Source organism: Mixophyes fleayi, chromosome 6 (genome assembly GCF_038048845.1).
Source record: "Mixophyes fleayi isolate aMixFle1 chromosome 6, aMixFle1.hap1, whole genome shotgun sequence".
In the NCBI taxonomy this organism is placed as follows: Eukaryota; Metazoa; Chordata; class Amphibia; order Anura; family Limnodynastidae; genus Mixophyes; species Mixophyes fleayi.
Window position 1 is genome coordinate 96,152,362 of NC_134407.1, and position 13,680 is coordinate 96,166,041.

The 13,680-nt window shown below is 38.9% G+C and overlaps 1 protein-coding gene across 1 annotated transcript in view; it reads left to right on the forward strand.

The window, feature by feature from the left end:
- Positions 1-70: 70 nt before the first annotated feature.
- The window catches only part of CHUK (component of inhibitor of nuclear factor kappa B kinase complex), a 42,585-nt gene continuing 28,975 nt past the window's right edge, over positions 71-13,680 (forward strand). Inside the window, exons 1-6 of the mRNA XM_075217054.1 lie at positions 71-278; positions 1,348-1,442; positions 9,267-9,381; positions 10,778-10,847; positions 11,065-11,153; positions 13,118-13,207. Of these exons, the coding sequence (XP_075073155.1) occupies positions 174-278; positions 1,348-1,442; positions 9,267-9,381; positions 10,778-10,847; positions 11,065-11,153; positions 13,118-13,207 (564 nt within the window). The 5' untranslated portion in view covers positions 71-173. The remainder of the gene's footprint in view (positions 279-1,347; positions 1,443-9,266; positions 9,382-10,777; positions 10,848-11,064; positions 11,154-13,117; positions 13,208-13,680) is intronic.

Here is a 13,680-nt window from a genome sequence, read left to right on the forward strand (position 1 = left end):
TTGAAAACGAGACGTGACACGCTGTCACAGGCCACGTGATAAATTATATCCAATAGGGTGTAAAGAAGCTTGGTAGGCCGAGCTCATTGGGTTGAAGCGGAAATAATCGGTGCAGGTGCGGTGCAGGTGACCGGAAGCGACGGCGAGTGGTGGATTGTTAACTTTAGGTCATCATGGAGAAGCCGCCGGTCCAGCAAGGAGTTGTGTGTGGACCATGGGATATGAAAGATCGTCTCGGTACCGGGGGATTTGGAAACGTGTGTCTCTATCATAACCGGGTGTGTGTATATTCTAGAGGGTTGAAATTCATTGGAGTCCCTGGAGGAGGGGTCAGATTTGACCAGCAAGCATTTTTATTTGCAATCACAATCTTAGTCCTTTGCACCTTGTGTCTACCCTAGTGCGATAACCTTAAACCTAATCTAAGGGGTCTATTTATGAACAATCGCAAATTGCTCACATTTATATTCATTATTTTTATTGCAATGGACGTGAAAATAACTGATTAGCTGGGACAGCGGATCTGGTAGGAGCCTGTCCCAGCTAATAATCAATAGTGAAGTGATTGTTAGCACAGTAAGGTTGGGTACACACTACAGAAAAATTCTGCTGATGCAATATTGTAAGGTTTTACCAGCGACTACAAAAAATGTCCCGATCAGTAAGCTGATTTATGTGTACACACTAAATATGTTTTACAAGATTTATCTTCAGATCTGTGCTCTTTATCTGTCATAACCAGAGTTATTGTGATTCTGTACAATCCATAGAGATCTATAGACCCTGCCGGTCCTGAGTGCATACACACTGCAGAATTCTAACAATATTGTTCCATCGTTGAATGAGTTTTTTTAGTTCTGTTTACAAATGGAATCAAAGGATACGATGTGCTTTGGAATGGTCATCTATATTTGTATAGCGCCTACAAATTCTGTAGAACTTTACAATAGGGAACAAACAGTAATAAAATAATACTGGGTAATGCATACAGACATAGAGGTAAGAGGAGGACCCTGCTCCCAAGCTTACAATCTTTGGGATAATCGTTCATTGTTGGAGCGTACACACTAATGTGATGTGGCGTTGCACAGCTGATCATTGTGTGATTGGCCTGATAATCAGCTCAAAACCCTATAGTGTATACCCAGCCTAACTCCTGCTCCCCAACAAGCACAAAGGAATATGCCTGTTTTATTGTATAACACAGTGTAATATGTTGATACGTAAAAACTCTGGAATAACTTCTAGAAGTTAGGGGATGCTTTCCACATTTTCCAATCAGTTGTGTCATACTAGATGACTTTTCATACACTATTATATCTTTGATATTTGAGTTTCTGTTTATAGGAGACTGGAGATTTAATAGCTATCAAGTCATGTCGTCTGGAGCTGAGTGTAAAAAACAAGGATAGATGGTGTCAGGAAATTCAGATAATGAAAAGGTTAGTCACCTGACTTTAGTCTATTGTTGCTCAGTGTTGATTGTTTCCCTGATGTTCCCTTTTTGTGATGGAAATAACATCTGTCTTTGTTGATGATCAACTTCTATATGCTATCCTTGACACTTCTGATAGTGTTGATTTTCCTCTTTGTATTTATTTTTACTTATTCTTCTGTTCTTGAAATTCTGTTTTAACGTGCTATCACTTTCTAATGTCTCACTGTTTATGCTGTACCCACAGGGAGGCTTTTTGTCTCCTGTCTTTCTCATACATGGGGCATTTTGATACTTTATTGATATAATATTACTGTCATATAAGAATATTATTTATTTTCAAACCTGATATCCTGGCTCCACCTAAGGGTTGAAAAAATATTTTAATTTGACACAAATTTCTATCTATTACACGTATTTACTATCTATTGAAATAATATTTCACCACTATGAAATAGGGTCATGTGTAATTACTTGGCATAGTTTTTTTTTGTATAGTTTTTGTTTTTAGTTGAGAATCAATATACAAATTTTAGAAAATTATATTTCTGTTTTGGGACTGGAGTGCCTCCTTATATTGCCCACCTTGCTTGTTGTCTCCTTAATGTCTGTTAGTTTGATAAACACCCTCTCACCTTAATCCATAATGTGGATACTATTATAGGAATGAGATGAGTCCTGACCCTGCGGATCTATTTTTCTTTGTTTTGGGATTCTCAATCTTCCCAAGTCCTCCTTGATCCCAGCACAACAGATGAGTTTTCCCGGCCTCAACTTCAACACTGTGTATCAGAAGGTGTTCTTCGTGGAGGGCAAGTTGTTCACCCTGACCAAGATCACGGCAATTTGTCAGTCCCTCATGTGGTTGTTAAGAACAAATGTTTCAAAGGGTCAGTCTTTCCAAGTTTTGGTGTGGATCTTGGTCACCAGGGAGCTATGATCGTTCTTCAGAACGTTCGTACAGGGTCAGGGTGATCTGTCCGGAAAGTTCAATCAGACAATGCCACAGCGGTAGCCTACCTTTATCATCAGATGGTAACAAACAGTGCCATGGCCATGCAGGAGATCATGCCCTGGCTGGGTGGAACGCAATGTTCCAGTGATATCGGCTACATCCCGGTGGTGGAGCACTTGGGAGGCTGATTACCTCAGCCAGACCAGGCTCTATCCAGGAGTATGGTCCCTTCACATAGAGGTGTTTGCTCAACTGGTTGGAGTTGGTATGAAATATATTTCATGGTGTCACGTCTGAACTTCAAGGTCCCTCACTTCTGACACCAAGGCAAAGTACACGAATGCCATGACAATCCTTTGGAAGTTTCTTCTGTTGTACTACAAATTCCCATGCTTATGCGGGTGAAACTAAAAAGGGAACGGTGACTGCGATTCTGGTGTGTTCGGCTTGGCCACACAAGTCATGGTACTTTGAGATCCTAGAGATGGCGGTAGGTCCACCTTACCAGTTGCCTCTTCTTCGTCCGGATCTTCTGGTCCAAGTTCCTCTTCGGTGCCACTCTTAAATCGTCTGTGTTTGACGGCGTGGTTGCTAAAACTGATCCTTCGGGCCAGAGGTTTTACGCACATGCTTGTGCAGACTATGATTAAGGCAAGAAAACAATCATCGTCTGCAAATTTCTACCAGATATGGAAAGCTTTTGTACAGTGGTGTGAAGGTCACAATTTTTACATTTCTCTGTTTAGTCTTTCATGCTTGCTATCATTTCTACAGGAGAGTTTTGACAAGGAAACACAAATATCAGCGCTGGAACGTTGGATATCATCTAATACATACTGAATCCGTGATATTGAAATATAAAATCATAATATTTATTGTTTATATAAATAAATTAGTATTATTTCTGGTATCAGTGCACTGATATTGAATACCACACAAAAATACAAAAAATAATTAAAAAATATTAATAAAAATCCTCTTGTAATAGATGATTTTGAGAATCAAATCCTTAATAAGGGCAGTAACATATATTTGTGCCAGCAATTAGCGGAAAGAGATTGTTCTTATCATGCAGTACTTGATTGTTGAAAAAGAACGTGTAATTAAGCCAGCAATGCCGTAATAAATGTAGATTAGTAAGATAATAAAAAAAACCTTGGTATCCAAAGTTATTAACATATAGTGCAATCCAGAATAGATGTCCAGTATAATAAATGAACCGAGGAAACTAACGGCATAGATAATACTGTCTCCAGACTCCATGGTATTGAAAATACAAAGTACTGATCTTTTTTGTCACACATACAACTATACACCTTAATGTATCCAGTGGATTAGCAAATAGTTACAAATGCAATGTTTTAAATGAGAAGTTTCCTGGTCCGTTTGTTGAATCCAGGTGGTGTACGTCTGGGAGAAACAATGAGTGGTTTATTTTTCCTCTGTAGTCTTACAACGCTCGGCTTATTCCTCTGAAGCCGTGAAACTTATCAAAGGATCCGATCGTGTTCTAATAGATAGGATAAAGTGTTGAAAACTCAGCAATCATGCTAAGCTGTTGCACAACGTGTGGTAAACTGGTCGTGTCTGATACCTGCAGACGCGTTTTCTTCACACACAGGTGATTTCATCAGAGGACGTGAAAAGTCACATTGGAAGTTGGTCTGCTTTTATAACTAGACATAATACTCCGCTGTTACGCAAAAGGCTAGGAGTCTACACACCATTAGTTTAATTGCATGCTAATTATTTATTCTCCAATAAATTTATAATAGATATCAGATATCCAAAGACACTAACATTATATATAAATTTATGAAAAAAATATGTATATTATCTATTTTATCAATTATGTCATACTAGCAATCAATATATGCTGATTCAGATAAAATACATATGTTAAAATATTTGTATAACTACATATAATACGTGGATTACATCAGTAATTGATATTAATATCCTCCATAATATTTTATTCTATCCTAATAAATTTATCTCCAAAAAGAGCTAAATAATATTTTTTTATTTTTAAACTGAATAAATAATATAAATTAAACCAATACCAAATTCTAAGAACAATTAACCTGTATAAGACAAGTGGTTGTTATTATTTTGAGGAGCTAAAGATTCCCAAACTGAAACCTATAAGAATAAGGGTGTCACTCTTTTCTAAATTATATCTTTAAACGTATATGTGTGTGTGAATAATTATATCCACACACATACATAATAACAATTATGTTTCAAATGAAGCCTATAACAACAATTGTGACCAAACACACTTATGGCCATAATGTACTATGAATTATTTGTAGATTAAAATTATGTCCCTTATAAAAAGACATTTAATTCTACCACTTCATTTACCGGTAATTGTGTTGTGTTCAATGTATTTAACTGTCGAATCCAAAGCACCTCTTGTGTATATAATTTTTTATACCTCTTAGAGTGTTTTAAATATGTTCAACTCCACACACAGACAGATCTTTCGTATCTCCATTATGAACCAGATTACAGTGTCTAGAAACACCGTGGTTCATTTTCTTATTCAGAATATTTCTCCTGTGTTCTAAAAATCCAATATTCAAGGGTCTTGTAGTTCTCCCTACATAAATCATATTGGAACTATATCTCAGTATGCGTAATAGATATATATATATATATATATATATATATATATATATATATATATATATATATATATATATATATATATATATATATATATATATATATATATAAATGCTATATCTAATATATAAATGCTTAGTGGCGTCTGTCTGTCTGTGTGTGTGTGTGAAAAAAAAAAAAACACCAAGTTGCAGCGCCACCTGCTGGGCAGAGTTATACACTGACCTACTAAATTCTTAGTGTGTGTGGGAAAAAGAATTCAAAAAGGGCTGAAATTTGGTAGGGCTCAAACTCATTTTCGTGAGGTAATTTTACCTCATGAACACACATGTGTAGAGGCGTGCGTTAGTGTGTGTGTGGAAAAAACTATTTTCTCAGAAAGGGCTCATCCAATTGACCTGAAATTTGGTATACTGACATTATTTGACAAAAAAATTAGAATAGTCAAGTCAGTTAACTTCCATCATTCCCCCTGTGGGAGGGGTAGTAAAGGCTAAATTTACGAGTTGAGGGGTCAAACTCATTTTCGTGAGGTAATTTTACCTCATGAACACACATTAAAAAGGCCGCTTACGTCGGGAACTAACGCTCTTCCCCTGGGGAGGCCTGGGCTAGGTCCAAATGCATGACAAGAACCTTTTTAAGACCTTAAGTATCTTTTGTCCATATATACAAACTCTGTCAATCTATTGGCCAAATGTGTGCATGTAGTACATCTATTTTTTCCACATTTGTAGCAAATTTCTGTTTTCTTGGGAATTGGTCATCAACAAGGTATGTTTAGGGGTTTCTGATGAACCATTTCTTAGATGAGGGACTAAAATATTCTTTATGTTGATATTTCTTTTAAATATCACCCTTGGATTATCGGGTAGTATTTTCCTTAGCATATTATCCTGTCGTAATTTTGAATAGTTCTTTTTAATTATATTACTTATCACCATAGATTTTTGTTATACTTTGAAATGAAAGCAATTGAAGATGGGGCTTCTTTATAATCTTTTTCTATAGATTTTTGTACCAAAGATGTTTTCCCTTTCATCATGGTATCTCTATCCATATCATTAACCTCCTTCAGAGAATTCATAAGTAAATCCTCAGGGTAACCTCTCCCTGAAATCATCCAACATATCCATCATTTGTATATCAAAACAGTCTTTGAAGTGCAGTTCCTTTTTAGGTGCATTAATTGCCATCTGGGTATATTGTTCTTCCACCTATTATAATGTGCAATTTTATAATGGAGGTTGTTGGCCACGTCCACCCTCTTCCTGAAGGTGGAGGTTTCCAACCTGCCCTCTCGAACCACAAACATTAGACAAGGGTATCCGTTTTTATTGCGCTCTATTGTCTTTCAACGCAAGTTCTTTTTAATGAAGGGTGTGCAGACATTTCTACAGGGGGTTCTACATCTTCAGCCCCCTTTTGTACATCTTGTAGAGCCTTGGCACATTAATTTTGTGCTCTGGGCTCTTACTAGAGAGCCTGTTGAGCCTTTCAATTGATCTGTAGGTAGGGTCTTTACTCGCTGTCTCTATAGCTCAACATGTGTCTGAGTTGGGGGCATTGTGCTATAAACCCCCCTTTTCTGGATTTTCATTCTGACAGGCCAGTGCTTCGCACAAAGCCCTCTTTTGTGGCAAAGGGGTCATTAGTTATTTGAACCAGGAGATTGTCCTTCCAGCATTTTGTCCTTCGACTTCTGATATCAAGTGTAATGTGGACCATACTGCTTCAGTTTGTAAGTCTAACTACTTCATTCAGTATGATGCATACAAACGTATTTGTCAGGCATCTAGCAATCTCTTGCTTGTTGGTTAATGTGTACTATTCGAAAAGCTTACATTGAGACGGCTAGACCGGTGCTGGTTGGTTTGAGGACTCATATGACCAGGGCAGTTGGTGCTTCCTGGGAGGCACGTTATGGTGCTTTGGCTGAACAGATGTGCTGGGCAGCTACATGGTCGTCTGTCCACACATTTGTAAAATTATATAAGTTGCAGGGCTTTGCATCTTGGGATAACCCCGTAAAACCTTGCACCCCAACTTTGTGCACAAGTTTTATATGCAGCTGTTTTAGAGCAAACTCACCCTTAGGGGGTAGGTTTGGGATATCCCCATAGAGATAGAAACACACACTCAAGTGAGCTAATATAAATGATGGTTAATTAATTAAATATAATCAAGTGTGTCGCAACCTATGTTAGGGGGTGCCAATCCCCAAAAAACATGGGTAATGGTGAGCAATAGAAAGGTGCGCCAACAGAAAAACTAACAAAATATCATGGATTTCCTGCTTTGCTGCATAGATCTCATGAGAGGGGAGTTTCTCCATAACAGCCACCACGCTCCCTCGGGTGAGATTGCACCTGTTTCATACCTCCAGAGCCCATGCATCATTGCACCATCTGGACTGTTGCTATCAACTGAGGCTGTGTAAACATCCAACAGCCACCACATTCTACTGGAGGAAATTGAATTATACTACTTTAATGTAATGAGGTAACTCCACATCTGAAAACTGCTTTTTAAACTCTCCTATATTGAATACAAATTTAAATTTTTTTTTTATGCTACGCAGCACTTTGTGACTCTGGATTATTGAGTAGGCTGACCACCCATTCTAAGTTTAATTTACATCACAATGTATGATTATCCAGGAGATATATTGCATATTTGGAATTTTATTCATTATGACTTTTCAGCCATTCTTAAATCTAGTTTTTATTTCATAGCATCCGTTTGGATACTATTTCTGCTTAACCCAGTCTAGGCACTTTTTGATTGTTATACATCTCCGAATATTTGAATTTTTTTTTTTTTTTTTTTTTTTACATTTCTGCATTGTATCTAATGCTTTTAAATAAGTACTCTTGTATCCATACATGCTCTCCGCCATATATTTTGCAACTGTTTGGCTAGTTTTTCTGTTGGCGTACCTTTCTATTTCTCGCCATTATTGGGATATCCCCATGGTCACAGTGTCTCCCAGTGGTCGTAAAGAGAAAAGAGGAATTTTTTTTTTTTTTTTCATTCGCCGTAAATCAATTTCTCTGCTTTCATTGGACACTGCACTCCCTCCCTTTGCTCTGACTGTTTGGTTAAGTTCTAGGTATTTCTTTTATGCCCAGTTAGGCCCTCTTTTGGTCTTTGTTATAAAACCGAGGTTAGCTCCAGATGGGACAGGCCTAGTAGGGGAGGAGCTATCCACTGAGCAGTTGAAGAATTAAAGTGCCCTAGCTCCAAGTCGACTATACCCCATGGTTGCAGTTTCCAGACTTGTTTTACGGTGAGTACTAATCTCCTCACAGATGTGACTGAAGTGTGAGTATATGACTCCGTACAGGTACTGTAAAGCCCATACATAGAAACACAGCACTGGGGTTATGAGTTTGATTCCCGACCATGGCCTTAACTGTGTGGAGTTTGTATGTTCTCCCCGTGTGTGCGTGGGTTTCCTCCGTGTGCTACAGTTTCCTCCCACACTCCAAAAACATACTAGTAGGTTAATTGGTTGCTATTAAATTGCCCTTAGTCTGTCTGTGTGTGTGTGTATGTGTGTGTTAGGGGATTTAGATTGTAAGCTCCAATGGGGCAGGGACTGATGTGAATGAGTTCCCTGTACAGTGCTGTGGCGCTATATAAATTAATAGATGATGACGGTGAGTAAAAAAAAAACCTCATAATTTTATTGCTGATTATAGTGATAAGGAAATTAAAGTTTTGAATCACTGTAAGTCTCTCTGCGACATCCCACTGCTTCCACCAAAATGATAAGGAAATTAAATGTCCAGATATCAATTGCAGCATAGTTAATTTATTGCAATAGAGCCAGCCATCATTATAGATAGCACAGCTCACGAGACAGAGGTAGAAGACAGATATACCATGTGTTCATGTGCCATATAAGGAACAAACAATTCACTAACCAATGTTCACACAGTTGAAGAAAGAGTTTTGCAATGCTAAAAACAGATGTCTCTCTTAGAGTTACGTTGCATAAAGGCAGCAGAATAGTAGATTCCACAACTACTGCATACTTATTAAGCCAGTTAACCCTTAATCTGCCTCCTCAGTAGATTTTTCTATCGCTGACTTACTCTCATGGTGACTAATTGGCATATGGCTATAATGTTTATTTCTACCCTGTCAAATGACATGGAAGTCAGTCATAACTGGGAATTGAGGCATTTGCCTTCTTAGTTATATAGCTTTTCAGAACAATTTGCACTCTGTTGTATGCAGGTTAAATCATCCTAATGTTGTGAAGGCATATCAGGTGCCACCTGAAATGGATTTTATGGTGAATGCTGTTCCACACTTGGCAATGGAGTATTGTTCTGGAGGAGACCTACGTAAGGTGAGTCACACATTCTAGATATTTCAAAATCGTTATCTTTATTAATGTTTAAGACACTGAAAAATATGTCTGGTTAATTCTGGAGACATTTGTATAATAATTTGGGGAAGTGGATGACTGCAAGATATAATACCAGTTGATGTACTAGAGAGAGTCTTAAGTCCTAAAATGTTATTTAGCTTATGTATAATATGTAGTGTATGAAGCCCCACTGGAATTATCCTCAATAAGTGTCCAAGGAAAATGTCAAACAGTAGTGTGGTTAAAAAAATAAATAAAAAAAATTAATACTTAATATGAAACAAACATTTTATATGTTTTGCAAAACCAGAAAAACAGTGCAGCTTGGTTAATAAACTTTTTCTCCACCAATCTTTTTTTTTCTACTTATTAGTGTGGCTTTCCTGGTTTTGTGTTTTGGTTTATTTGTGTAGTTTTTTTTGTTTTTTTTGTCTTGTCTTTATTTATTTTTTTTATGCAACTTTTTTAAACTTGTAGACAATGCATGAAAAAGTTAATTATAGCACAAATGCTCATTTACATATATAGTTTTCATTATCTAAGAGTTATGCTTAAATCTATGCCTCTTTTTTGTTACACTTTTTAAACTGCAGTGTTAGGTGAGCATTTTATCCACCATACATTATATAAGTATTTATTTGTATTTATAATTGGTACTACAACAATTTAAAACTGGTACCATAAAGCTTGGTTAGCTCTAAGTTAAGTGTGTAAAAATATTTTATACATTTTTAACAATCATCAATCCGTCTACAACACCTTCTGAAAACACCTGTTGCTTGTCAACATACAATCTGTTTAAGAACAAAATATAGAAGTTCCCATATGGAGAAATATGTATCAATAGTGTTTTCACTGTTTACTAAACACAACTGGCACTGGTGACCATGAACCTTATTTTGAAAGCCGATGAGGGGGCTATAATCCCCACAAACATTTGAAAGATGTACGGTTTTGAATTTAACGTTTTATGTGCATGGTTTTTCATTTATGTATGGTGGATCAAAATGTTTTAATGTTATAACACTATTGCTATTCTCAATTTTTTTTTCCTTTCCTAATGCACTCCATTTGCCTATGTTGAACCTATATTGTACATCTTTTGAAACCCACAATGCGCATGGATATTTCACCATGTGTGTACCTCTATATTTTGCTAATATACAAGTAGTATAGTTCTTTTAAATGGTTTCACATCTGATGGAATGGTGAAGGAAAAGCAAATCAAAAGCATTCTACCCTGCTGGTGAATATTAATCCTGTATGGCTTTGCTAAAACCAATCCATACCTTTTGAATTACAATTGATTGCTATTAAAGTTGAGATGTTTCTGTTTGAAATCATATCTGAACTTTTTATTTCTGTTTCATTTCAGCTTTTGAACAAGCCAGAAAACTGCTGTGGGTTGAAGGAAAGTCAAGTGCTGAATATTATAAGTGATATAGGTATTCATTATTGCTCAGTTATTACCATCTAGCAGCTGGTTAGATTACATTCATGATTATTTGTATATACTATATCTCCATTTCAATAAAGTCATGCTTTAATAGTGCCTGCTTTTAATGTTTTTTTTATAGGCGTTTTAGTACTGGAAAGTATTGTATTTTTAGCTTCAACATTGTCATGCAGATTGCCCTGATTCTTGATATTTCTGCTATTTAGGTTCTGGAATTCAGTATCTCCATGAGAATCGAATTATACACAGAGACTTGAAGCCTGAAAATATTGTGCTGCAGGACTGTAATGGCAAGGTGAATAGACTTTTATTTACTGATCAGAAAATGTATCCCTGTTTATTGAACTAGAGAACACAAAGCATCCATCTTATATTTTTTATTTTTTAAAAAAAACGATTTTATTTCTCCTTTAATTAACAAATAACTAAATCTGATGTTGTGTTACATACATTCCAGTGTACTACAGACAAACAATGGCATAGTCCTGAACCTATATAGTCTGATATGCTTAGGTAGTTCATTGTCCTATATTACTGATTTGTTTGTATTTAGTAACCCTCTAGTCCGGCGGTTCCCAAACTGTGCGCCGCGGCTCCCAGGGGTGCCGCGGGCCAAGCATTGAAAAAAAGAAATAACACAGAAACTTACCAATCTGTCGTGCGCCGGGACCCAGCAGACTCCTCTCTCCCGCTGTCACTGAATATCGACGTCAGTAACAAGCTGCTGCGGGAGAGAGGAGACTGCTGGGCCCCGGCGCCCGACAGATTGGTAAGTTTCTGTGTTCTTTCTTTTTATTCTATGGCTGGCGCGCGGCAGAGGAGTGAGAGAGAGGGTGACAGCTGGGGCAGAGAGGGTGACAGCTGGGGCAGAGAGGGTGACAGCTGGGGCAGAGAGGGTGACAGCTGGGGCAGAGAGGGTGACAGCTGGGGCACAGCAGGACAGAGGAGGGTGACAGCGGGGCACAGCGGGGCAGAGGAGGGTGACAGCGGGGCACAGCAGTGGCAGAGAGGGTGACAGCGGGGCACAGCAGGACAGAGGAGGGTGACAGCGGGGCACAACAGGACAGAGGAGTGTAACAGGGGACAGAAGAGGGTGACAGCGGGGCACAACAGGACAGAGGAGTGTAACAGGGGACAGAAGAGGGTGACAGCGGGGCACAACAGGGCAGAGGAGTGTAACAGGGGACAGAGGAGTGTAACGGCCAGAGGAGGGTGACAGGTGGGGCAGAGAGGGTGACAGCGGGGCACAACAGGACAGAGGAGTGTAACGGGCAGAGGAGGGTGACAGCGGGGCACAACAGGGCAGAGGAGTGCGACAGCGGGGCAGAGGAGTGCGACAGCGGGGCAGAGGAGTGCGACAGCTGGGCAGAGGAGTGCGACAGCGGGGCAGAGGATCGGCTCAGCGGGGCAGAGGATCGGCTCAGCGGGGCAGAGGATCGGCTCAGCGGGGCAGAGGATCGGCTCAGCGGGGCAGAGGAGGGGCACAGCGTGAGAGGGACAGTGGAGGGGCACAGCGTGAGAGGGACAGTGGAGGGGGACACAGCGTGAGAGGGACAGTGGAGGGGGACACAGCGTGAGAGGGGACAGCGTGAGAGAGGGCAGAGGAGGAGGACAGTGAGAGAGGGCAGAGGAGGGGGACAGCGTGACAGAGGGCAAAGGAGGTTGACAGAGGGCAGAGGAGGGGGGGCATCGTGAGAGAGGGCAGAGGAGGGTGGACATCGTGAGAAAGGGCAGAGGAGGGGGGGCATCGTGAGAGAGGGCAGAGGAGGGGGACAGCGTGACAGAGGGCAGAGGGGGCAGTGTGAGAGAGGGCAGTGTGTCTGGATGCAGAGGGGGTAGAGTGTCTGGATGCAGAGGGGGCATTTTTGCATACAACTAAATAAGTATTTCTGTCCTGACCTAAATACTTATTACAATTTTTTGACCCAACTACTTCTAAAACAGGACTGCTCAATAATTATTTTGAAAGGGTTCCTTGAAAAAATTTGGAGACTCTAAGGGTGCCGCGAACTGCAAAAGTTTGGGAACCACTGCTCTAGTCTATGATATTTAGTACAACAATGACAACCGGCTACTTCACAACTACTGCATTTGGGCCATGTTGTTCCTTTTCCCTAATATTACAGAATATCATGGGACATTTCCTTTGTTCATATACCATCCTTGCAATTCTACTAATCCAGGATCCTGTTATAATTAACGGAAATATGAAAGTATTTTTGAAAATTGTCATCTGATGGGTTTTTGTTTTCTTTGTAGACTGTACACAAAATTATAGACTTGGGATATGCCAAAGACCTTGATCAGGGAAGCCTTTGTACATCATTTGTAGGAACCCTGCAATATCTGGTTTGTATAATGATTTGCTGTTACGTTATATTATTCAGCTATGCTTGTTTTCAAATTGCTTTTAAAAACAAAGCTGAGATTAGTATTCTGAACAGTATTTATTTTCCAAATGTAGAAACAATGTCTGCTGAAAATAAACACATTCCGAAAACCCTCCATCTACAAAATTAATTATATGAATATTGTTTTTGTGACTAAAGTGGTTCAAAAAAATTTTAAAGGAGAAAAGTTTTTAAGATGGAAATAATAAAGGTAAAAGGTTTAACTTACAGGTAGGATATCCTTTTCAGCAGTAGTGACACATTTGGGTTATGTTTCATCAGATAGGAAGTAGGACCCTGAAAAACAAGAATGGCCATCGCTTCTCTTTCACTCAACAATAATTTGCATCTTGATTGGGTGGCAAAAGCATTCTTCCCTTGGACAGAACCACTCCTATGGTACAGGGCCAAGCTGATGCAGCTTGATAATAT